The sequence below is a fragment of the Stegodyphus dumicola genome, chromosome X1, assembly GCF_044657685.1.
Source record: "Stegodyphus dumicola isolate Sdum_Otavi_A_Nest chromosome X1, ASM4465768v1".
Classification (NCBI taxonomy): domain Eukaryota; kingdom Metazoa; phylum Arthropoda; class Arachnida; order Araneae; family Eresidae; genus Stegodyphus; species Stegodyphus dumicola.
The window spans coordinates 28,734,545-28,761,830 of record NC_140780.1 but is presented as its reverse complement, the minus strand read 5'-3'; the positions used below and the strand labels follow the sequence as shown (position 1 = coordinate 28,761,830).

The window sequence follows — 27,286 nt, the reverse complement described above, 5'->3', positions numbered from 1 at the left end:
AAAATTGTTGCTAGCTTGACGATTGACTAAATTGTTGCTAGCTTGACGATATCTCACCAAATTTCAGAGGTACCCATTTTCTTGGTGGTAAGAGGACTTGGTCCTGTATTTATACTTCTCCGGCATAGCTTGTCTCTTATGTATTATTCGTGTTGGATTACACAGAAAAATACAGCAATTTCACATATAATTGCACTAAAATAATCTATCTGTGTGAGAATTCTTATCAGTGCCAAGAAATTCAGGTTTAGAAATAAAATTCGTAGATTTGCAAAATTGTCTCTGACAGTCATTCCCCAGTCCTAGTCATCCATATGCACTTGCCTTTAAAGAAAATTAGTTTCCGGCGGTCACCAAGTGCTATATCAAATGATATACGACATTAGCAGATTCCCCCTCCTTTTGAAACGTAAAAATTTTGAAATGAAAAACGTTAAATTTGTATGTTTCTATTTATAAATATACCTTTTAATTTACATGTATTTATAAGCACATATTTTATTTTGAATATATTTTTAACAGTCAGTCAAATTTCATTTGAAACACCGCTTTAAGTTTTTTAGGTAGGAAATGCAGTAGAAGTTCCAGAACAAACTTTTGAATTTTTTCATGGGATAACACTCTAAAATGGGAGCCAAAAAATAAGTTTAATAACTCATTTACTATGTCATCTATTTGCCAAATTTCAGTAGGCTGTTCTGTATGGTGATAAAGGTAGTAACTTAGCTTGGCCTCTAGGGATGTGAGTTCGAATCTTGAACCCCTTTTGCATCTTGTCTACAACTTTCTCAGCTTTGTGTTTTATAATTTATATATGTTATTATATACTTTAAATCTTATAGTTTATATTTTTATTTAATTTTCCCCATGAAAAATTTAATTTGTATATGTTGACTATTAGACTTAGACTATTAGATTTAAAGCATATATGTTATATGCTTTAAATCTAATAGTTTATATTTCTATATAATTTTTACCATGAAAGATTTATTTTAAGTTACAATATGACAGGAATTTAAAGCATGCTTTATAATTTTTCATTTTACTTCTACGTGAATATATGTGCAGTGATTTTTGGATGTTTTATTTATATTGTAGAGAAACAATTTTTAAATTGCTGCAGAAATACTTGTGAAATTAATTTTGCAAACACGTTCCTTAAAATATAGCATATATATATATATATATATATATATATATATATATATATTTTAACTTGAAACAAATTTTTCTTTTGAAAGCATATATATATCGGGGACGGTTACTCGAGTTTTACAGGATTTCTCTACAGTAATTGATTTTTACTCCAAATTGAATTGACTAAAATACTTCATGAGAATAAGTTCTTTGAGTAGCAACTATTCGCGGAAATTTTTGGCCTGACTAGAATTGCCGGTTTGGCTTTAACTTATAACTCGAGTAAAGATGAAACACTTTCATATTTACGTATTTTTATCAATTATTGTTCATTGAACGGGAGTCGGTTTGTTCCCCTTGAAAAGTCAACTAATTTCCAATCAATGACAATAATTACATGTTTTAATTTTTCCTTTTACAATTGATATATTATTCTTCGTGATGATTTAACTCCAGTCCCCGTTAAAACATTATTAACATTTTGCTTTCAGATTACTTCAAAACATTTCAAAATATAACTTACCAGTATGGATGCACACTTTTAAAATAATTCTACTTTAATTAAACTTAGGAGATAATATAATCAATTAGTCAATACTGTTTAGGAAATAAATTATTATTAACTAACTTTGCAGCAATTGCGCAAGTAATAATAACTTGTATTCGCACTAAATGGATTTAAGTTCATACAACATTTGATATGCTAAATAGCAGCTATTAGCGCTATTTATCTCTTACCTATTGTACCCACTTTATATATATATATATATAGCATATCTGTATAACTTTTCCTATAAAAAGGGTTACAAATTTAAAATTTATAATTTTATGGGTTATGGATAAAATACGAGGGCCATCCAGGAAGTAGATTACGTTTCTGTCCGCTAGGGGCGGGGCTAGCGCGGCCATCTTGGGGTCAGAGCGTTGCGCAGCTCAGTCTGCATCTAGCCGTGCTCCGTTCAGATACTGTGACGGTTCATCTGTCTTCGAATACATTTCTCACAATGATGTTTTGTATTCACACCACGCTAATGGAAATGAGGCTTTAACACTTTGGCGTGCGATATTATTTTTATAATTTTTTTAACTAAAATCTCTAGAAATTGAATATTATGATCCTAGACACAAATAATGTATGAATTAAAAAAAATCTACTCTAGCCCAATATTGTGTGGGTGGTGGTCACTCTGTGAAACCGCCACACGTCTTGGACTTTGAAACTTACTGAGGTAGTAGGGGGGAAACTTAGCTTTCTCTGTGTGTCCGTGTGTTTCTAAGTCTAAACAATGACAAAATTTACGAATTAAAAAAAAAAATATATGTATGAATTGCATTATATATAATTTTTGTACATTATTTTACAAAGTAAATCATCAGGTAAAATTAAAAAATAAACATTTATGTAATTTTTCTATAGCAGTGAAAATATAAGTACCTACATAATAAGGACGTTTGGCCAAATGGATTAAAAAAACTCAGTAAACTAAGGATAAAAAAAAAGAGGCTGGGTGGTTTTTTTTTTTTTTTTTAATTTCAAAGAACAAATTTTTTTATCACACTGTTCAAAGCATGTTTTGTCTTTTTAGTACATGCATAGACCCACATTGCACGTTTCACACATGTATCTTCTATGAGGTTTCTTCCTTGTGCTACAAAATGTACACTGCCTGGATCTAAATTTCACTGCTATATGTCCAGCGTTATTTAGTTTCTTTTCATCTGACACATGAAATTTCTGGTTTTTTTATGTTAATGGGGGGGAGGGGGGCTGGTCTTTTTGGCTTTGGTATGGATCATTCGTTTCCCATTCATACTTATTTTATTCGTATTTCGTCCCAAAATATTCAGAAAATATTTTTAATTTAAATAAAATTTTACGTGATTTCTGTTTTTAATTATAGCAAAAAGTATTTACATTAAATTTAAACTACAGGAAATAATATGTAAAATCATAATACTAGCTTGGGGAGCAAGTGTGTTGAGGTCAGAGAAAAGTCTCTGGAAAAGAAAGACCTTTTTACTGGGCAGGTGCATGTATTATTTAGTAATAAAATAACTCTGTGATTTCAAAACCTCTTAGCTATATCCGGGTAAAAATAAACATTCCTATTTGAGAAGCAAGCAGACGCCATTGTGAAGAGCAGTGGTTTCAAGGCGCTACCACCAAGCATTGTGAGTGTTGACACATAATGCCCTTAGCGCAGTGGTCGTGCCTTGAAACCACAAAGCAAATGCCATACATATAGAGGTTTTTTTTTATATGTGCAGTTTAATTATTGTTATTTTTTATTGTTCATGATAGAAATCATGTTTGCGATGAATAACTTTTGAAATTTAATGTTGTTTATATTAATAAAAGAAAGTTATTTTGTCTCATTGAAAACTAATTTTAAAAGGCATCCAATGTGAAGTACTAAGATCTAAACATGTATGATTCTGCAGTCATTTTGTATTATTTAGAGGTAAAAGATCAGTAATCAATTGAGTTTCACTCAAAAATTTTGGAAAGAAGAGAAAAAAATTTGAAAATTGGTGGTTTCAGGGCACGATCACCACGCATATAAGGGCATTCAATGAAGCACGCATTCACCACACATTCAGTGAAGACATTTAGGCCGTAGATCCAGGAAATAAGCATTTCAGTAAGAATAAGTAATACTGAGACTGATAAAATAAACAGTGTGAAATTAAGCATACTGAAGCCTTAAGCAAAGCTATATGTAATACAATATCCTGATATTTCTATGTATCTTTAAATAAAACAGAAGCATAATTATGCTCGAATTGAGGTAGTTATAGGGATGTAGCAATGCGTATAAAAAAGTCATGAAATTTCACAATTTGTGTTAAGCTTAAAAGTGTTTATTTATTTCAGTGTTTTAATGAATATTTTTGTCAAAATAAAATCTTGTATTGATTTTTTGTTTAATTAAAGAAAACATTTTTATTCAATCATTATTAACTGAGTTTTTCATGGTTTTGAGGTGGTTGTGATCCCAGTCGGATAATCAATGTTCTACCATATATATTTTGCAATTACGGACATTCACAAAATGGTGAAATCATCATTTTGGGGGGGGGGACAAATATGTCGCTTCCTTTTTAATATTTTAGTAAGATTTTATTGAATAATCCTCATTCACAGTTTTTTCACTTCTAAATAAGATAATATCTCAAATACTCACGTAATCAACCTATATTTTCAGGATTAGATGTATCTTCAAGTGAGTTCTGTAGGTGTCTTTGTTTACAGTTATCTTTCAGTCAAATTTGTTTCAGACCAGATTGTTTTAAATGAGATTTTTTTCCCCTTTTAGATCTGTTAAATGTTAGTTTGAATAAAAATAGATAAGCAGTCAAAAAATATATTTTTGCAGAAAACTTAATAGGATTTCTGATTTGGCATCTATGCCAAGCACTTTTAAAGAACCAGCTGGTACTAGGATGAAGCTATGGTTCTTGCAAAGCAGGTTGAATTGTAGGAAAACAGTTGCAAAGATTGGTTCTTTTCGGAAGAAAACTTAGTATTCTGGTGTGCATGTTTATTATGGATTTTCATTCACAAGAGATGATGGCAGCTCTCCCCCTTTTGGCAGTATGTTGGCAAGTTTTATCAAATGGAAGTATGAAACCTTCATTACCATTGCATTATTTCGAAACTGAGCATCCCCAATAACAAGTAAAAATTAACAATTTTTTTCAGTGACTGCCTGAAGTATTGGGTTCTTAACAGAGTTGGTTCTGACCCCCTGGGCATCAAGGGTTATCAAGGGGTCAGTTGGGTTTGATAGCTGAATATGCACCTGCAGTTGATTGGCATGATCAAGATACCATTGGTTACAAAATATTTATAAGTAAAATTGTTAATTAATTGTTTTAATATAAGGTTATATACAGTAATCATGAAATAAGTATAATGTAAGAAATATACAGAAATTATTTTATATATCTTTAAATCAATAATAATTTTTAAAAATATGAAATTTTTATGCAATAAGTGCAGCATAAAAAAGTAAAATACAGGAATACAAGAAAACGCAACCAGAAAATATGAAGAAAATAAAACTTCCTCAGAGAGTACATTGTTATATACTTAAAAATTTTAAAAATAAATAACATAAAATTAAAAGATTTTAATTTTAATAATCACTTTCAAGACATAGAAAATTCGAATGTGCCAGCATGACTCATAGAATAGCATGGTTGAAATGCAATATATTTCATATGCATCAAAGGAGGATGCTCAAGTACAACTCGCAATAAAAATAGATGAATGTGCTAAATTTTGAAATTAAAAGTCATCCAAGAGAAAAATCGCAAAATCAAATACCTCACCAAACCAACTAAATGGCCTTTCCTCATAGCTAATGGAAGCAGGCTTTAGTGATGTTTTCGAAAATAAGGAACAGATTTGGTATTTTAATGATGTGTTTTAAAAATTAAGTTAAGCAATTTTATGCTAAAAATTAGGTAAATTGCATCAATGCATCAAGCACATGCATCACATAGATTAAAATTGGACTTTAGTGCAACTAGAATCTGGGGTTTTGTTTCTAAAAACTTGTTTATATTTGTAAAATTATGTAAAAGCATAAATTTAATAAAATCATTTTTTCAAAACATTTGTTCATATTCTTAATTTGTGCTCAATTATTTGTCTTATTGTTATGTTTTATGCTGTATATTATAGATAAAAATGTAAGGGAGTCAATGAAGAAAACCATTCTTTTAAAAATAATTAATTCAAGAGTTGAGAATCCCCGATCTAAGAGCTCTAATGTTAAGTTTTATCTTTTATGATCTTGCTCAAATAATGAAAATGTGATGTAATTCGATCGTCTTTAACCCTTTGATGGACGGGCTGCAAAATTCCATTTAAACTGCATACATTTATGCCTTTTAGTTTTCTAAATGTCTAGCAGATGGCAGCAATAGTATTCATTCATGGAAATAATGTAGGAAAAAAATTCTTTGCAGGTCTAATTTTGAAGTAGTTTTTTTATCTTAATTTCTAATGAAATTTAAATTGTCTAAGCAACAACTTTTATAATTAGAATGAATATTTTATCTGAAAGTTTCCTTTTCAAATAAAAATTATTATTTGAATTCATACATATTAATTAAAAATTGTTAAAATTAAAAGGTCAGACAAATACATCCCTCCGTACATGTAGGAAATTTTAATTCAAGTAGGACATTCATTTCATATATAGATAATGTAAATTTGTATTTTTTAATAAATTGCAGTAATGTTAAAACATGAAAAAGATTTAGTATTTTTCCCCGAACGAAATGAAAATATAACCCTGTAACATTAAGTGTCATTGAATACTGAATGGATATGCGAGTGTGATTCACCACAGAAAAATATCCTAAGCAGGGGAAAGAGAGGTGAAATGTAAGTAACATGACGGCCTTCTAAATATCACCCTTTTCAAACCTGTAGCAAATAAAGTACTTGAGCGAAAATAATCTCCGTTTCAAATCTATTATGAAATCATTAAAAGATATCTGAAAAGTCTTACAGGCAGCGATTTTCTTTAAATTAAGTAAAATTTTTGTAAAAATATTTTTTATTTTGCGAATGTGATCAATATTTTCTAGATAATTATTCAAAAACATTTTTTATATCTTGCATTTTCATTTGGTTGCTGAAACTAGCATTTTATATAAGCATTTTAGGTGTATTTATGCCAAGCAAAGATGCCATTTGATTGCTCTAGATGCGTGGTGGGACAAATGTTATCCCACTGTATCATGTAACTAAGGTGATGACGATAGAGAAAATTCGCTGAGAGGCAGAAAGGGAAGAAGAGGCAGTTTTCAAATCCCTGGGGGAAAAAAGGTCTAAAAAGAAAGTATTAAATAGGATTGGTTTAGATGGTTTTGAATGTGATTTAATTCGAAGAACTGTTCATGAATTTTATATTAAGGAGGGGGGAATTCCATCCCTTTTAAAATTACTTCCTGTATTGCAAGAAAAGACAGATTTTAAATAAATTAATAAATTTACTGCATAGTATTGAATTTGTATGGAGAAAGAGCCAAAACAAGAGGAAAGTTTTAATTGAAAGAAGTGACATCGTATTAAGAAGAACCCAGTATCTTAGAAAAGTGAGATAATTTCATCGTGAAAGATCTCTTATTTACTTGGATAAAACCTGGGTGGACAGGAGCATGACATTCTCAAAATGTTGGCAATATGAAGGAATTTTTGGCATCATGCAGAGTGGGAATGCATCTAAAAACTATTGTTTTATTTGCTGAGGGTGGTATGGGGTTTTTTACCTCATATGTCTCTAGTATACAGAGCATATACCACATTGGGAGACTATCACAGGCAGATGAATTCTTTTGTTTTTGAAAAGGGGACTTCTGAAAAACTCATTCGAAATCTTCCACCAAATACTGTAGTAATTTTAGACATTGCCTCCTACCACACTGTCCAATTAAATAAATGTCCAACAATGGCAAGCTGAAAAGGAGAAATTGTATAGAGGTTACAAAAAAAAAAAAAAAAAAAAAATATGTACAGTTCTCTCCAATTTTACAGAAAGTAGAGTTAATAGAGCTTATGAAACAAATTGCTTTTAAAGAAAAGTCCTAAATTTGATTGTGTCTCGAAAAACATGGTTTTACATCTCTAGATCTGCCCCGCATATCAATGGTACGTTAATGCAAATGAATTCTTATGGGGTAAAATAAAGCAATATGTCTATTAAAAATTACAGAAGAAACTCTTGAAAGTGTAACAATAGAAAACTGAAAGAAGTACTGCATCCATTTAGAAAATGACTAGTGGGAAAAAGATGGTTTAATGGAAGATTTATGTGAGTGTTTAATTATTTCTTTTGATGAAGAGGATGAAAACTTAGATATTTATAGTGACTATGACTCAGAATTATAAGAAATATAGAGGTAAGAAATATCGCTTTTTGCCTCCCCCCTAGTGCGTGTAATACTGCATATAGCTTTTAGAGCAAAAATCAAATCGATACTGTATTTATTATATTATAGTCATTATAATTATTTAAGTAACTATAATAATTATCACTGTAAAATCATTATAATTAAATAATAAGGATTTTTTTCAATGCATAATAATATGCATAGATTTTTAGCTCAAAGATAAAATAGTTATCAATTGTAATTATGATAATAATATAATAATGAAAATCATGCAATAAAATAACTAAATAATTATTTACAATTATAATATTATAAAATTTAGGTATTATGTTTTATTATAAAATAATACATATACAATAAAACTAATTTGGAAAACACTTCAATTTTTATGAATATATAAATGCACAGAATGAAATGCAATGTAATAATAAATGATGATGGAGTTTTATTTTTCCATTATTGCATTTTATTTCAACAGAGATGACATGATTGAAAGCAATATTTTTATTTTATCTATGAAAATAAAATATCACATTTAAAAAAAATCAGTTTACTGTTTAAATTTTTAAATATAGTAAAATATTTATTATATATTTTTCACTACCCATTCCTATTTCAAGTTAACTAAGTAATGAAATTAATATTTAGTTTTCTAGGTTCTAAAGTAAAATGTATCTTGTAATTAAATTTAAAATAAATTTAAATGTAATTAAAATTAACTACTAAAGTGCTATGTTTTTATTGATGTAAAATAATGAAATTATTCAAAGAGCAAACAAAGAACTGAAGGCATATATACAATCCAATTGTTTTTCTTTAAATGGGTGTAGGTAGCATATAGCTGAACAATTATAGGCCATACACATTTATATAAGGTAATTTTAGAACTTAAAAGTATGTACTGTAGTACATTATTTTTATACTATGTATGCAAATAGCCTACAAAAAGCAAGTGTTCAGAATAACTGGAGTGCAACATGTACAGATTTGGACTGTATGGATTTGTTTGTGTTAAAAATTATTTGGCATTTGATGTTACCTCAAGCGAAGCAATAATTTAATTATTAAAGTGTATATTTCAGATAGATGGCATATTCATATTTTATTACTAGGTGAAGGACATTGGGATCAAACAGCTATGGAAAAAAATGATGACACAATTCTTGTTAAAGGACTTGAATTTGCAACCTTGTATGAAATGAGAGTAGTAGCTGTGGATGGGCATTATGAGACTCCAAGCAGAATTGAAGAGATTGAAACTGGTGGATTAGGTAAGTTTTTTGTTATTTAGGTTAAATCTTGTGCATATGCTGCATTTGATTGCTGAATATTTTCTTAATTCCTTCTAAAATTTTGCTTAATTTTTCCATCATGGTATTTCAGACTATTTCTTATTGTAACCCTTTCCAGATGGGTGTCCCATATATGCCCTAAGAACGTCTCTTACAGCTGGATGTCCCATCCACGTATCACTGGAGACTGCACGTAGAGGAGTGATGATGGGTATAAGCATTTTAAGCTGGAATGTTTTTCTGAAGACCACTAGATGGCATCCTTTGTCCATTCTTTTGAAATAAATAACGTATGCGAATTTTTATATTAGCATGTAGCGATTTTAAGAGCCCACCCTCTGTTTACATTTTCCCCCACCCTCTCAACAGTTGATGAGTAAAATACCAAAGTCAGGCAGAATATATCAAACTCAAGGCCAGGAACCTAAAATTGTGTTCATTTCAAAAGTAATGGATACAGGATGGCATCTAGTGGCTTTCAGAAAAACGTTCCACCTTAAAATGCGTATACGCATCACCCATCCTCTGAATGCGATCTTTACTGATGCGTGGATGGGACACCCGGCTGTAAGAGACGTTCGTTCTTAGGGAATGTGTATATGGGACGTCTGTCCTGAAAAGGTTAAACTTGCCAACTGTGTCTACATCAGGCTTTGTGGTTTGTTCTGATCAAGTCTCTCTCTGGCTAGTAGTAGTGGTGGCAACATCCAGTCTTCTGTAACGAATCATGCTGATTATGATTTTACTTCTCATTTTAACCTATGGTTTTTGACATAAAAAATAACTGCTGTTTACTAACTGCAGACTGAGCAAGTACGTGACAAAATGGGACATAAAAGAAAAAGTCAACATAAAGATAACTGTGTAGTAAAACAAATAAAATCTGACTAATTTTCTTTTGAATATGTCGAACTATTGTAAGTGTAAAATATTTAATGCTACTTGAAAAATTTTATAAAGTTGATTTTATTCTCAAATTTGTTTTATTGTTATATTTTTTAAATTATGCTTAACAATAATGCATTCTACCTACAGATCTATTTTATTCTTAGGATGGTATTACTAAAGGAAGTTCAGGCATAGGTATCTTTAATTGAATTTATTCAGTTCACATTTGCTGATAAGTCCTTAATTTTTTTTTATTAATGGTCCTTAAAAGTCCTTAAAACTACTTAATTTCCATGTGCAAAAATGTGTAGGAACTCTGGATATGGGTAATCTGTGTTGGTGGCATAGCACAGTGCCTCGTGAATACTTTTCAGGGGGTGTGGATAATCTAAAAGTACCATATATTGTTATAATTTTTTTTCTCAAAAGAGAAATTTCTGTGTATAAATTTTTTAAGTTTTAAATAAAAACAGTCCATTGTTGGTCATCTACAGACATGTAGCGTCTCACTTGTGTTTAGTTTTGCGTAGTTCAAGATAATTTTTTTTAAATGCTTTTGTTCAGTCCAGCAACAGGATTTAAACTTACATGCAGTTTTTTACTGCTACAGAGAGTTTTAAATACTGGGAAAAATTATATCACTCATTTATAATTGTTTCATGATAATATATACTGATTAACCAAAATATTATGAACATCCAAGTAATATCATGCAGCTACTCCTTCTTGGTATGGTTACCACTGGTCCTTGGTAAGTTCCCAGAGGAGGAATATGAGCTGGTAGTTAAGTTCTGAACTGGCACTATATAAAATCATTGATGTGCTTAATAGGATTAATAACAAATTATATAGGAAGCCAGAGCATGAAATGGAATTAAAGAGCATGTTTCTCAAATCACTGCTATAGAATTCTAGCCATGTGAAAAGGAATATTGTAATTATAGATGAGTCCCTTTCCAGTGACAGAGCCATGAAGAATTTAATTGGTCAGTAGCAACATTTTCATATTCTGCAGTCGGCATGTAGTGTTCTTCAATCTCAGAAATGCCCTTTAGAACATCTCCGACTGCTTAACACCTCCACTGCCAGCCTATTTGTATTCCACAGTATGTGTGTCAGTTATTTGTTCACCTTGATGATGAAGTACCCTGCCATAATTGTAAAAGTGATTGAAGAGAAATTATGATTCAGTTGACGTATCAATTCTTTTCCGTAGTTATGTGTTGGCTCAGTCAAAATGTTCATTAGCCTGCTACAGTAGTAAACTTTGATTATGCGGATTGACAGATGTATTAGAGAGGCATATGCTGTAGAAGTATGCAAATTATAGAAACAAAATAAAAATTTATAAAAAAATTCTGAAAATTTTCAGATTTTATGTTATGCCCAAAAGGGCCTTTTTTTTTTAATGTTTTGCATGTTACCTTTATTAAATATTATAATCATGATAAACGATAAAATTAAATTCAAGAGCCAATATCACAAAATAATTTTTAAAAAGCATATCTTTAGAATTTCAGATGCGCAGTCAAAGAACGTCTATTATTCTTTGACACATTCATTTTCAACATATTCTTGCGTGCTGGAAATAAACTTCCTGCCCCCAGTACAGTGTTGCCATTGCTCACTTTGAATTCACTGAGTTTGTTAATAAAAACTTTGTTAAAGTTTTACAATATATGAAAGAGATAACAAAACAAATTCCAAATTCTTGCTTTTCCAGATACCCATATTCAAGTGAAAGATTACGTTATTCAAAATTGGATGGCTCTAGGTACCGTTGTTTTATCACAGTGCAAAAAAAAAAAAAAAAAAGCATACATTTATACAGATTCTTACTTATTTTATTTCTTTATATATAATGCAGGGCTCTAACATTTGGTGGCAACAATTTAAGGGCTAATGATGAACTCTGTCCTCAGATACACTTAGATCTGCACTATATTCAGCTTCTGTTGAGCCACCAGCTGCTGAAAATTTGCTTTTCCCAAGCAAGCTAATCTCTGTGTCTGCATTCATTGATCAGACATGCACATCTAACACATCAGTGTCTAACTGGTTTTCTTTTTATGAGTAGAGTACAAAGTCCATAATCTGGACTCGTCGGGACTTCAGCGATTCTGGATTAGGGTTTTTTGCAGATTATAAATCATCAATTTAAATCTGGTAAGATGGCATGCAGAAATTATACAATTAAAAATATGAAACTGTAATTTATGAAATAAAGAGCAATTGTGATCTAAAGGGTATCAAAATTTACAAAAAAAAAAGCTTAATATTTATTTGTTTACTTTATTAAATATTTCTTTCAATGCTCTTTAATTCTATAAACAGGCATAATTTCTTGTTCAGTTACAAAATTCCACTGTTCAAGTCCTGTAATTGCTGTGTCGTAAATACCAACTAACTTGTCAATCGAAATTTTTTCATTTTCAATTACGTTCTCTGTTACTTTCTTCACTATTGGAAGCGCGCACGGGTAAACACTTTACTGGCTCTATGCGCATGCATAGCGATAGCGCGCATCAAACGTGCATGCGTAAGTTTGTGGCTTTGAGGTCCAGATTATAGATCATTCCGGTTAATGGACGTCCAGATTACGGACTTTGTACTGTATTAATAATGGCAGCTTGCAAAAACTTGACAAGCATTGCCATTTTGGAGATATTTGTTCCTAGCCTTTAGGCCCTCACAATCTGGCCTTTATCAGAGTCCCTTAAAAGTCAGCTATGTTTTCCATTTACACGCACACAGTCATCAAAATAATATCTCAGTATTCCTAGCAGCCATTAAGTAATGTACCATTCGGAAACGTGCGTTCTCACATCATGATTGACTGATCATTGTATGTGGAAGAGAAATATGTCAGTGTAAAATTAGCAAAAAAATCTTTAATGTAGATTTTAGTAAAATATTTGTTAGATTTTTTGCAGTTGAATAGGTTTCTTCTCTTGAAAAGCAAAATTTGTTGGGCCTAATTTTATATTTCATTCTAAATTGGTTTCTTAAAGAGTAATGAAATCGGGTTTCTTAAATGTAAAACAGTAATGAAATTTGGAAAAGAAAAAGAAATAAAGGTAGATCATGGAACACAAAACATATATAATGCTGATTCCTATCATAAAAATGGTCCTTTATAAATTATATCATAGATTTTATGAGAACTTTAAGAAAATAAGTTTTAGTGTGTAAAATTTCGTAATGTCTGTGAGGCATCATTTAATACAAAAAATCTCATGTGTACACCACATGACTTCCTTGTACAGAATATTAAATTATACGCATTTTTTCTTGCATTTCATTTAAACTAATATGATTAAATTAAATCTACTTCGCCGTCAGCACATAAACCACAATAGAATAAATGCATTCTTTAAAATTCACTCTATTTGTTTTCCATAGCGACACTCTGGCGCTAGATTCACTTAACAGTATTATATTTCATTCATATTATAACTCATAATGCACAAAATTTATATCATTTAAAGAATAGAATTATCTAATCATTGCCACATGTGCTATTCAAATACTATAATAAAGCTAGAATGGTGTATAAAAGAAATTAAGCAAACAAACAAAAAAAAAAAAGTTTTTCACAGACGATTGAGTATTTCTCATTCAATTAATTCAGTTCTCACTTCGCGAGAAGGCAAAAATACATAAAAACTCAAAATATCTATATTAAAAATTATGAAGTAAATCTTAAACGCTTATTTCCTCGAAAAAAATCCAGAAAGGATTAAGCATGATTTAATTTGCAATAATAAATGAAGCCGTTATTTTTGTGTTGCGAAGCTTAGTCTCTCTAGATTGGCAACAAATCTACAATTATGCTGTTTCAAATGTAAACAAATATGTCCGCCATGTTATTTAAAACTTGACCGCACATAAACAGCTTTTAAATTGTTGATAATTGTACAAATATTGCTTCCAGAAGGCATAAAAACCTTAACCAGAAGATAAAAACAACATAATTCAATCATTTTTAAAGCAAAAAATGTACAATTTACAAACATATAAGAGTAAAGAAACTGACTGAGCTGTGTAACAATATATTTATATACGATTGATGCGGCTGATTGCAACCAAAATATGAGGTGCACATCTACATGTTATAGCAGTCCTATATACAAAATTTCAACGTTCTGAGGCTACTCGTTTTTGAGTTATGCGAGATATGTGCGTGCGCACGTACGTACATACGTTTGTACAGACGCCACGAAAAATTCTCTTCAGAATTAATTTTAAAGCAGTTTTATAATTTTTTTGGAGGAAACGAGTTTTTTATTCTGTCCTTACGTACAAATATCACGCAAAAACGTTAAATTGCATTTGATAGCGGTCAAAATGGATATTTTCATTGAAATATGCTGCCTGAAAATTTTCGCGGTTACAATACTTCCTTTTTACTTCGTGCAAGGAAGTAAAAAGGCCATTGGTAAGCTCAAGATTAGGCAGAATGATGTGGCATTGGTGAAATAATTGAAATTGAGACATCTTTGAAGGCAGTTCCAGCATTGACATAAAGTATCTCAGAAATAATAGAAGACTACTGCAGATGATTGACAACTTCCAATTCCATAGTTTGAGAGTTTAAAATAGATATACAATAAATGAAAAATCAATATTTTGGAAATGTAGAGGACTGTTGGGCCTCTCCTAAAAGCTGGGACTGAGGCCTTCTGGACTTTGACTAGTCAGGCTCTGTGGATAACAGTTCTAGCTGTGTTAATATCTGCAAACTAATATCAGCTTCTGCCTGTTATTGATTAGTTTGTGAAGAAAATCTTTGTTGGCAAACTTGTAGCATCATGGCTTTGATTTCAAAGTTTCTGTTATCTGATGACAGTGAAAGCCATGCAGCGCCCACTCACGACTGTTCAGAGCCTAGGCAGCATTCTTTCAAAGATTTCCAACATGAAGAAGTGTAAGGATCATGATTAATGAAGAATGGTTTAGGGGCTCCAAAAAATTATTTGCGTTGGGTCTGTGCCCTGTGGCTTAGGCAATAATCAAGTCTATTGCTTCCCTAATGTCCATGAAAGATATGTTTTTGGTGAAAATAGCATCAGTGTTTGCTTAAGATTGCATAGATAGTGACTTCAAAGTTTTTTTGAGAAAATTTTGATGATAACAGGTTCGGAAGTTATACCCTGACTTCAGTATCCACTCGTTTATAGACTTAGTAAGGGGGTTCATATATGCTTCATGTTGTAATCCTTATACTCTGCTGTGATTCAAGCTACACTGGTGAAATAAATTAAGATAATTTACATATTTTATCGAATTGCATGAGAAGAACAGAACTGAAGGAAAAACCACAGCTTCTAGATAAAAATGCAAATCTTGTATGGCAAATACATAAGCGTACATGCGTGTGTATGCAGAGCCAGCAGAAAAACAGGCTTTATAAGCGCGTGGAGGAAAAGACGAGTTGTGTTCACTAGCACACCTCGGTGAAGTTCTTGGCGTTATCGTGCAGCAATTGCTTAAATTAACATCAGAACAGTAAAAATGAGTAACCACCAATGTTTAGATGATGGAATGAGGTGGCGAATTGTGGAGAGGCTAGAGGCAGGCCAATCGCAAGTCCAGATGTGCAAAGAGTTTAATATAACCCCAGCGTCGTGTGTAACCTATGGAAACAGTTCCAGGATACTGGATCCACCCAGAGAAAGACTGGGCAAGGTTATCCAAGAGCCACGGCGGCCAGAAAAGATCGCTATTTGCCCATTTTAGCGAAGCATAACAGAGAGGCTACAGCTTCTCAGCTCTCTCGGGACCTGTATGAAGCCACAAGAACCCGTGTAACAAGGGTGACTGTTTCCAAAAGACTGAATGAGAAATGGTTGTTTGCCAGAAGACTGGCTGTTTGCTTCCCGCTCACATCTGTGGACAGGAGAGTTCGATTAGCATGGTGCAGGCAGCATAGTGAGTGAAGCACGAAGCAATGGGTGACCGTTCTGTTCACCGACGAGTCCCATTTTAGCCTAAACACCAATTTTCACCATACTATCAGATGAACAGAGAGCTAGGGACCCACTACCTACACTCCAATGTCCGCAAAATCAACATTTGTGGAGGTTGCGATGTAAAGGTCTGGGAAGGCATCATATTGGATTGCCATACACCTCTCCACATCTTTGACAGAGGCTCTGTGACTGGTGTGAGGTGTAGGGATGAGGTTTTGGAGCCCTGTGTTCGCCTTTTCCAGGGTGCATGGGGCCCCGAGTTCATCTTACAAGACAATAACTCAAGGCCACATAGAGCTGTTCTGGTCGACGAATTTCTCGAGAGTGAGGATATTCGGCAGATGGATTGGCCAGCCAATTCTCGACCTCAACCCTATAGAGCACGTTTGAGATGCTCTTGGGGGGGGGCAATTGAAACTCGCAACACCCCTCTTGAGAACCATCCAGGAACTGAAAACAGTGTTGCTGAATGAGTAGGACCAATTGCCACAGGCACTCATAAACTGCATTATTTCCAGTATGACATCACTCTGTGAGGCCTGTATGGCTGTAAGAGGGGACCATACTCCCTATTAACCTATTTCTTTTGTGTCTCCTGCAACCGCTGTTTCAGACCTTCAGACTCCCATGTGTGTTACATACGAACATGTGTGTCTATTATAAGTGTTAAATGTTTATTTTGTTTGTATTATATCAACCTATGTTCACACCAAATTTTATTAAAATCTGTCCAGTAGTTCTGGAGATCATAGATCAAATATGAAATTTCTCTTAATTTATTTCACCAGTGTATTATAAGTTTTATAAAACTTTGGAAAAAGAGAGTACTTGAGTTAGTATATGAAATTTTTAGCGTTTGGTTTAATTCTTGATTGAGTTTTTTCTGACATATATTGGCAAGTGCTATTCTTTAAATGCTTTGTTTAAGCTTTGTTAATTTTACAGTTCTTGCTGCTCCAGAAGGACCTGAAAATATAGCAACTGCTGCATGGTTCATAGGCATGCTTTGTGCAATTGCATTATTATTGCTGTTACTGATTCTTGTTTGCTTAATCAAGAGAAATCGAGGAGGAAAATACTCTGTTCATGAGAAGGAAGCTGCTCAAGGGAGAGATTTAGATTTTGCTGATGATGGAGGGTTTAATGAATATAGCAAACCGTAAGTATGCAATCCATATGATTTAGCATGGTATAGCATATGCATAATTTATTTCAGTTAAAACTGTTTCATAGTAAAAAAACACATTAAGAACCCCACTTAAAACTACAATTACTGTTATAATAATTTCTAAAGGAGAACCAGGAAAATTTCACTCATATTTACAGACATACAGTTGATACTTGAAATACACAAGTTTAAATAAGATTTTTTTATTTATATGTGAGTATTTTCAATAAATTTTCAGATTTACAACAGCTTTTGAAGCAACTCGTGAACAAATCATCATAGTTAGACTATGTGTGAGGTCAGACCCTTAAGAATGAATAGAATTTCAAATAAGTAATCTAATTCTAGCTGTCTAAACCTGTAAACATTATATCATTCCTATTTATAATTCCTATTTGAATTTTACTTCACAGAGTAGAAACCCATGCAGCACCTAGGGGAAGCCGGACATCGCTAACCAGTAGTTTTAAAGGTCATGAAAGTGATACTGATAGCATGGCAGATTATGGTGAAGGAGAGATGGGGAAATTTGGAGAAGATGGTTCTTTCATTGGACAGTATATTGATAAAACAAGAAAAGGAAATGAATCTACATCACCATCAGCTCTGGCTACATTTGTGTGACAGCAGATTGTTTTTATGAATGTATAAGTGTATTTAGAACTCATTATTACTAGATTGCATTCATTAAGCATTGAAATTTTCTACATTCTCTGAAAAGGAAGGTTAATGATCTTGGTAACAGCAATTTCGCACAAACTCTGCGGTATTGTAAAGGGACCTTAGGGACAATAACAGCTGCAAGTACGTTTCTCATTTCTTTCTGAAAATTAAAAAAAAAAAGACTTAAAATTTCAAGTAACTTGCATATTATGCAAGTGAAAGCTTTGAGGCTTAGTGGTGGCATGTCATTTCAGAAGAAAAGAAACTTAAATGTAAATCTCTGAATGTATAATTATTTTTTCTTTGTTTTATTTTAGAGAATGAATTTTTAAGAAATGTGTTTTGAAAAAAAGCAAATTAAAAAATAACGTATCTGAAAGTTTTTAGATGATTATATTTTGAATTATTCTGTTTTTGTTTATAATAGTTTTACTAAAAATTTATTTGCATTTAGTTTAATTTATGAAAAGATTCAAGATGCATGAAGTATACTGGTAGAGTAAATTTTAGGAAGTTAGGGTCCATCACAATTTAAATAAAGGCAAAACAACATGAAAAAAAGGAAAGGGGGGAGAAAATTGCATGTTCAAAGATTTTTCGCTAAAATTTCTACATCACCACTAAGCCAATATATGCTTTGACAAGCAAATGAATGTGCAGTAGTTTCTATCCTCTAGTTTTACATATTTCAGAACTGTTTCAGCTGTCTTGCAGATACTGTTGCCATTCTGTATGATGAACAGAATTAGTATTGCTGAGATTGTGTCCTCCTTTTGAAAGATTACTATGCATGTTTATCATATATAACAGAATTTATATTGTGACAAATTTTTAATCTTCTTCATACGATTTAAAGGTTTTTGATTCATTTTAAACACTACTTCATTCACCTAAAACATTCTTAAATATTTTCATATGGTGTATACTGTTTATACATAAAGATAATAATACAGTTTTATTTTCATTAAAACATGCAATTTAGTTTATAAAAATTGCATATTCTGACTCATCATATTTTTAACCCTCTGAGTGGCATAGGTTTTTGATCTGTCATGAAGACCTGTATTCAAAGACACTTTATTAGCTAAATTTGTATATTTACTTACTTTAGGCTCTGTTTTCATAAACTTACATTTATTAAGATGATGTTTATATTATTAAAGAAAGTAAGAAAGCAAAATATCATAAATTATAAGCTAATATATAACAAATGACAAAAAATCTCATGACTGGATAAAGCCGGCCATAACGCTTAGAGGATTAAGGACATTTAAACATATTGCATAAAGTTGTTTGTTATATATTTTAATTGTTAGTCTTTTGAAAGACAAAATAACAACAAGCTAAATTTCAGTTTTATTAGCAGAAGTTGCTTTCTGTATACTTCTTGTTTTTGTGGTTGGGTATTTTTGTATAATTAGCTGTTTTAAGCTGTTTTCTTGTGATTTTCTAAGGCAACTATTTAAAGGTCAACTATCATTATGGCTACCACTTTAAGAATTCCTGGGAAAACTTACCCAAAAAGTTTAAACATTCCACTAATATGTGCATCTTTTTTCCATCTAATTTCAATTGACAGCTATGATGCAACTGTGTGATTTTCAACAGCCCTGAAAATTGGAAAACTTCAATTTTGTATTAAAAATGCCAGTTTTTCCATTTCTTGTTATATAATTCTTGTCTATTTCTTGTTGCCAGTTTCAGTTTGACTGTGCTGCTGTATATTATTTAGAAAATTTATTGGAGGTATTTAATGTTTTATTTAGATTCTCTCTAGATCAATATTTTTGTTTATCTTAATTATCTTTTTATTAAAGTGATTATATCCCCCAAAGCGTTAGTGCTTAGTAAAATGTTTTCATTTTATCATGTTGATTTCCTATATATGCATATATTCAGTATATGTTTTTTTCAGTAATTTAGATTAATTATTATGTCTGAAATGTTTGATTTTCAATTATTTTTTCCAGTATATTGTGATAGCTGTATTAATTACTACAAACTACTAAGGAATGCATGTTGCACTAAATGTTGAACCAATGTAGATATGCTGAAAATGTCATGTTATTGCATATTTTGTGCTAAAACAGAAATTCAAAATGAGAAAAGGGAAGTAAAAATACATGAAGATGTAATGCATGCAAAACAGTTCTGCAGTAGCATTCAAGAGTCTCTTAAAAGAACTTAATAAAAATTCTGTGTCTAGACTCGAAAAGGGAAGATGAAATTCTCTGTTTAGAAGAGCTAAAATTTTTTTCATTTACTTTTAAATCAAGTAGTTTAGTAGAAAATGTGATACTTTTGCAGATTTTTTTTAAACTTCAATTTACTTAAACTTTGAATCCTGCAATTCAGTCTTCTCCTTTTATGGAAAAGTTCATAGGTAGAAATTTAAAAATGTATCTAATAAGCATGTGAATATCTTTGTTTTGTAGGCAAACTTGAAACTTCCAAATTACATCCGTTTATAATTTTTTGTATTATAATTTGATAAATGTATTCCATTTTTATTGCATGCTTCGCTGAAATTACGACAGTTTTATGCTTCCACTGTTCTAAATTACTACAGATGCTAAAGGAGACTGTTTCAAATTGCTGCATTTTCTATATGATGCTATAAATTGCTGCATTTCTTAAAACTTGCTGCTTTTTCAGCAACAGAAAGATTTCACAGTCATGTCATTAATTTTTGTGTTATATAAGTGCATTTTAATATAATTTTCTTTCCAATGCCTTTTGCATAGTTGTTTGTTTTGGTTTTGTTACCAGCTGTAAAGAATGATAGAAACACGTGGAATTTAAATTTTCATGTAGAAATCCCCCCCCCCCATAGGAAATGAGAAAATCATTATGTTGCTGTCATTGTTGCATGTGTAATTCCTCGTGAAATTATACTATTTTGTTTGAAGGCATATAACAGTATTAAAGTGCTTTGTTTTTAGTGTGTTTGGGTTTTATGTATTGCATTTTTTTTTAGATTTTAATTTTTAGCTCATGAAATATATATTTTGTGGATAGTTAAATTTCTGAAATATTTGATGATGATGATGCATTTACATTCATAAATATGTATTGAATTCTTTCACTTGTTTTATTAAAAATTTCTAGTTCTTTAAATTATTCTAATTTATATTTTTTGCATATTGTTTTTCATGTATAATTACTTACCATTGCTCATTTTTTTGGTGACAACATATTTATCTGCTTTACGTGAAATTTGTTTTGTATTTTCAACATTCCCATTTTTATCACTTCACTGGCATTTTCAAATTTGTTATATTGTCATGTTTTACAGGTTATGTTATACATTTCCATTCCAGAAAAAACTTTTGTTACTTTGTTATTTTCATAGAATATTTTTGTTATTTAGTTTGATTTTCAATGTATTAGTTGTCTTATCATTATTTTTTATTGTTTTATGTATGATATGTGAAATTGCTTTATTATTTGATTTTATTATAATAATAAAAAATATATAAATTCTTTTTTAAAATTGAATGCATAACTGTGATTTTTATTCGGTTGTATCTTTTGTATTTCTGTTTCAGAATTAAGGATTTTATTTTTTTTAATATATTAAATTTTTGTTATATTTAAATTTGGCTTTGTACTAGGTGGCTGTTTACAGTGTTAGTTTTTGCATAAATATTTTCAGTGTGTAAGTAAATTAAAAAAACAAATTATATAAAAAGTTTAGAGTCATCTCAGAAATAGAGGTTGTTGCAGTTAATTTCTGTTGATATTATTCCAGTTAATTATATTTTGTATTTAATAATAGTATTATTGATTCATTGCAAGAAGGCATGCCTGCATCACTTGTAAAGACAAGTGCATTTGTCAAGATGAAAAAATAGTGCTGGAATTCTAAATTAACTGTATCTGATTTATCTGACTAACTTAACTTACCTTGTGAGCTAGCATCTATAGCTAAGGAGTAATAAATTGTAATTTTTGACAGGAATTATGAAATTCTAAATTAACTGTATCTGATTTATCTGACCAACTTCAACTTACCTCGTGAACTAGCATCTAATCTGGCTAAGGAGTAATTAATTGTAATTCCTGATAGTTCTATTACTTATGCTATGGTAGACATGTATATAACGCCTTACTAACTTTAAATGTAGTTCATTCTTTTAATTTCCATTTTGCTTTCTTTTTTTCCCCTGTAATTAAGACTATTTTCTTGATTTTATGACCTTGATTGTTATTTTTTCATTCTGTTATCTGTTTATACTGAGGAACTAATCCTTTCATCTGTTTCCTGCATTTATATCATTTGCATACAATTATTGCCAGTTTTATGAAATCTTTGACGTTGAGCTGAGTTTGGTACTTTTAATTTAATATTGGCAGAAAATCTAAAAGCAGAATTTCTAGGCATATTCTTTTTCTACTTTCTGGAACAGTTAAATGACTTGTTCTCTTGCCATATTTGGAGGGGAAGGATCTCTTTTTTTCACTGGGGACAATCATATTATTTCATGCTTAAGTCCTTTATAACATATATCTCTGTCAGTATTCTCTTTCAGATGGTATGATTATATAGAAAAGCAAAGCAAATCACTTAGTTTTGAAACTTTTGATGAAAGTAAAATTTACTTTTATTATCTTTCAACTATTATTTGAAAGAATTACATTAAAAAAACACAAGTAGCATTTTTAAGCCACCAGAAAATGCAATCTAAATTGTTTCTACTGAACATAAAGTTTTAAATCTAAGTATGCTGTATTCTGTCTAACCATTTTAGTTATTTAGTATTAAATTTTATTAGCAAGGACCTCGAAATTTCTTGTTTTTGCTTAAGTTGATTAGTTTCTGAAATGAGTTTTAGAGGAGGGAAGACAGATTAATGGTAGTATATAATTAAAAGCTTTTGAGAATTTTGTCAAATGTCATACTTTTTCAATAAATTAGTAATTAAGTTCTAACAGGTTATTTCAACATTTGAAATGACTACTGGTTTCTGAATAAAATTTACAAATTAATAAAGTAGATGTAATCGAGGAATAATTATGTTTATAATGAACACATAGCTATGTATCATTGTTTAAATTGTATCTTTTTCCAGTTCCTTCTCCGTCTGTTTAATCCACAGGCTACCGTATGTGTGTTGTTAAATTTTGTGTTCTGTGGTATTTTAATGTGTATTATATCTTTTCAGTAGCAGCTTACATTAAGTAAATACTGTGTCATTCTCACATTGCCATAGCATCAACATTTTTATAACTGTTTATTTTGTTAAGGTTGAAGCTAGTATTAAATTTGATGTGAAGACATTCGATTATTTCATCTGAAGGGCTTTTTTTTAATACTATGAGTAAAATACTCTTTTTCTAAATTCTATGCTTTTCTCCTCAAATGATATGATCAGTATGTTATAGTTTGTATATTAGTGGGAGGAAGAACTTTTCCCTTTCTTTTGTGAATAAGCCATTTGATCTTATTAAGCACTGGCAGCTTAACTGTGTAACCAGTTTTTTAATCATTATTACAAAAATAAGGAAAATTTGTATTTAAAGTTTTATGTTCATTGCATTTCAGCATATTAACATGTATACAAGTCACAGACTTGCTGCGACCAGATCATCACATCTAGACATTATATTGCACAATAAAAATGTTTTATCTCTTTGTGACATTTTTTAACATAAATACATTACCTATACCAAGATTATCTTCCAATTCCATAATATATGTTGAATTGCAGAATCCCCCCCCCCCCCCCCCCCCCCCCGTAATTTTACATAACATTTTTAGCATTTTCCATCTGCTTCTACATGTAAATCATGCTTGCCTCAAAAAATATTCTATGTAAGAAAAGTATTGTAAACCTGTCCTAATGCATTTTACAAAAATAAAAATTACTTTTTATGTAGTGAAAAATTTTATATAAGAGCATGTAACATGTCAAATTTAATGCATATCTAAAATTTTTTCTGAGGAGTAATGGCTTTTTTCACCTTTTAATTACATGTGTGTGGGAGAGTTTAGTGCATGAACTTAACTCTAAAAAATAGTTATACAGTTTTACTACTAAATTGTGTGTTCATGTATTGATAGTGATATTGGGGAAATGCTTCTTAAAAATTTAAGTAATTTTTTATTTAAAAATGTCTATTGATAGTATAATAGACTATTATATTTGGTGCTGATATATGTCTGCTATTTTCATAATGCTTATGAACTGTGTATTTTTCTATAAGCGAGAATCTACAAAATTATATATTTTTCATGAAACATACTTCAATATTTTTTATCCAATTTAAGAACTGAATATTTTAATATATTTTTTAACTCCCACTAAAGATATAAAATTGCTGTCACTTTGAAATATTTTCTTTGAATGGAAACGTCAGGAAGTATTTTTCTTGCTTTGTCATTCAGTATAAATTTGATGTGTGTACTTATCATTGTGTTGCCTTAAAGACTGTGAATCTTCTAAAGGACGTGAACTATTTTTTCACTTTTATACTAAAAATGTTTTTATTATTATAAAAGTAGATTTCATATGGCTGCTGCCTGCTAGACCCTTCCTTGTGTACATAAATATGATTACATAAAAATATCTAAAATTCCATTGTAAATTTCTTTAAGATGCCCTCATATATATTTTGTGTTTTTTAACGTCATACGTACTGGGAAGTGTTATTTCTGTTATATATTAATTGTTATTTTTTAATTATGAAAATGTACATTTTTATGTAAATGTAGAAATAAAATGTCATGCTAACATCATTTAAATTAAATGTTTTACTATATTTTTGCATAAAAAAAACTTTGTTAAGCAGTTATGTGACTTGTGTTTCTATGTTTGAAAAAACTGCATAAATGAAGATTAGTAAAGTACATTCTGTGCATTTTTAATTTTTGTTTGAAAAAATAGTAAACAAAAAAATATACATAAAAAAAAATGTTTTTCGTTCTTATGTCACAGTATGTGAATTTATATCTGTTTGATTCTGAGTATAAGAACATGCTGATAAGACATTTCTTTTTCCTACATAAAAGCTAAATAGTTTTTTTTCCCCCTCCCATCTAATCATGGCATGTGAATCCTTCATTATAATGACTATAATAAGTTTTTTGTGAAAATTATTGCATGTATAAATAAAATTTTATTTTGTGCAATTTCGAAGTGTGTTTGTATTCCCTTATACCTGATTCCATATAAATATAAAAAATGTAGTGTTTTTCACTGACACTATTATAATTATTTTATGTGTTTATTTTCTATTCTTATATCTAATGAAATTTTACAACCATATTTTGCTATTAGTTATTTAAATTAACATTCATTGAAGCATAACAAAAGGCCCATAGAATACCTATTATGATATAAATGAGAGACAAAAATGTTTATTAGTACATTTGATTGAATTGGGTTATTTAATTATGGCAAAGCTTGTTTAAATTATAAAGTGAATTATATAAGTTTTAATTTCAGCATTTGCAGATGAGGCCTTTAGTGATTCTAAGAAATTTAAAGATTTTGGTGCGTTTCTTCTCATCTATATTGCAGTATAATGTGTATTATTCAGAAATTTCAGTTTTAACGTCAAAATGCATATTGAAATAAAGTAATAAGTTACATGATTTAGATTAGTTAAAATTGGTGAGCATAAGTGACAGTAAATCAAGACTGATAATGAGTATCAGAAGTGCAAAATGGATTGTGATGAAAATGAAAATTAAGTTATTAATGTCACTGCAGATAAGCTTGAAAAACAAATTTTAAATAATTAAGACTGTATTTTCCATTCAAGATTGGGGAAAAAATCAGAATTAACTAAACCAATTGTTACAATAACAATTCAGCTTCATAAAAGACTTAGCGTAGGTCAACTTAAAAATCTGATGATTTTTTAGGAAAATTATACTAAAAAAAGTAGCAGTATTTAAATGATTTTCTGTTTGCTTTTCTGGAGGCTCTGTGTACTATATTATGTGTTATTTTAACTTGTAGCAGTGAGACATCCCAGCTTACTGATAATAGAATGTATATTTCTTGAATTATCTGTTCATGCTGTGTGTTCTGGTTTTGTTTGGTTTATTTGATTATAGCAAAGCATATGAGGGCTATCTCCGTAAGGGAGCATGCCTTTATAGAGGGCTTTATGAGGAAAACTGGCTCATATGCACCTTCATGCTTTGTGATAGCATCTGTGGATATTGCAGTATGCATAGTCTATTGGTCATGTTTTCCGATCTTTCAGCCACAATTAAATAATATCCAAAATCATGCAGATTATTTAAAATTAAAATCCATGCATGTGATTCTGCATATAAAAAAATAAAATTTTAATATTGCCATTCCATGAATTTGCCTTAGAAAGCCCACAATGTAGGCATCTCTACGCTTTGTTAGATAGCCCTTGTATGCTTAGCTATGTCTCAATAATCTAGCCTTTGATGTGGTTTCTGTCACACAAGCTAAAGTTTCCTTAACAATCTAGTCTCATAGGTATTATATATTTATTCCACACTCACGTATTTTCATCCACACTAAATCTCATTCACGGGCACTGTGCGCATTCCTCTATTCACTCGACATACATTTGATTGAAAATGAAATCCTGTCATGAAGTAGTTAGTGCCAGGTAAATGAAATTTGGGAGGTATGTTTGGATTTGTGCTAGATGAATGCATGTAGTGCCAGTATGAGCATTCAAATCACGTTTGCTTTAAATATGTGATGTGCTTTATTTATCTTCGGTGTGTGTTTCTGTGCTGTCTTCATGGTGTGTTTCTGTGCTATCTTCATGTGCCCTTTAAGGCTATCTGCAACTCGCCAAGTTTCAATGAATTTGTAATTGGAGTACGAGAAGGTGCATTTTCCTTTCAAAGTATTGCCAAAGGATTGGCAGGGTTATGTCCACTATGTATTTGTGTTTCAAAGATATAAGTTAAATTCTCTTAAGATGGAAATTCTGTCTTGTTTTATATATTTATATTCAATCTTGTTGATATTAGCATGGAAATATAATAAAATTTTTGCACTTAATATCTGCCAGAATTTTACAGTTTTTTTTTTTTTTTTTTAACATTATCTTCTGCTTTTTCACGTTTGCTTTAAATATGTGATGTGCTTTATTTATCTTCGGTGTGTGTTTCTGTGCTGTCTTCATGGTGTGTTTCTGTGCTATCTTCATGTGCCCTTTAAGGCTATCTGCAACTCGCCAAGTTTCAATGAATTTGTAATTGGAGTACGAGAAGGTGCATTTTCCTTTCAAAGTATCCAAAGGATTGGCAGGGT

General features: G+C 30.7%; 1 protein-coding gene across 1 annotated transcript in view; it reads left to right on the top strand.

The window, feature by feature from the left end:
- LOC118198717 (neuroglian-like) overlaps positions 1 to 25,161 on the top strand; it is a 207,712-nt gene extending 182,551 nt beyond the window's left edge. Inside the window, exons 21-23 of the mRNA XM_085807673.1 lie at positions 9,159 to 9,317; positions 17,144 to 17,357; positions 17,780 to 25,161. Of these exons, the coding sequence (XP_085663799.1) occupies positions 9,159 to 9,317; positions 17,144 to 17,357; positions 17,780 to 17,990 (584 nt within the window). The 3' untranslated portion in view covers positions 17,991 to 25,161. The remainder of the gene's footprint in view (positions 1 to 9,158; positions 9,318 to 17,143; positions 17,358 to 17,779) is intronic.
- The last annotated feature ends 2,125 nt before the right edge of the window (positions 25,162 to 27,286 follow it).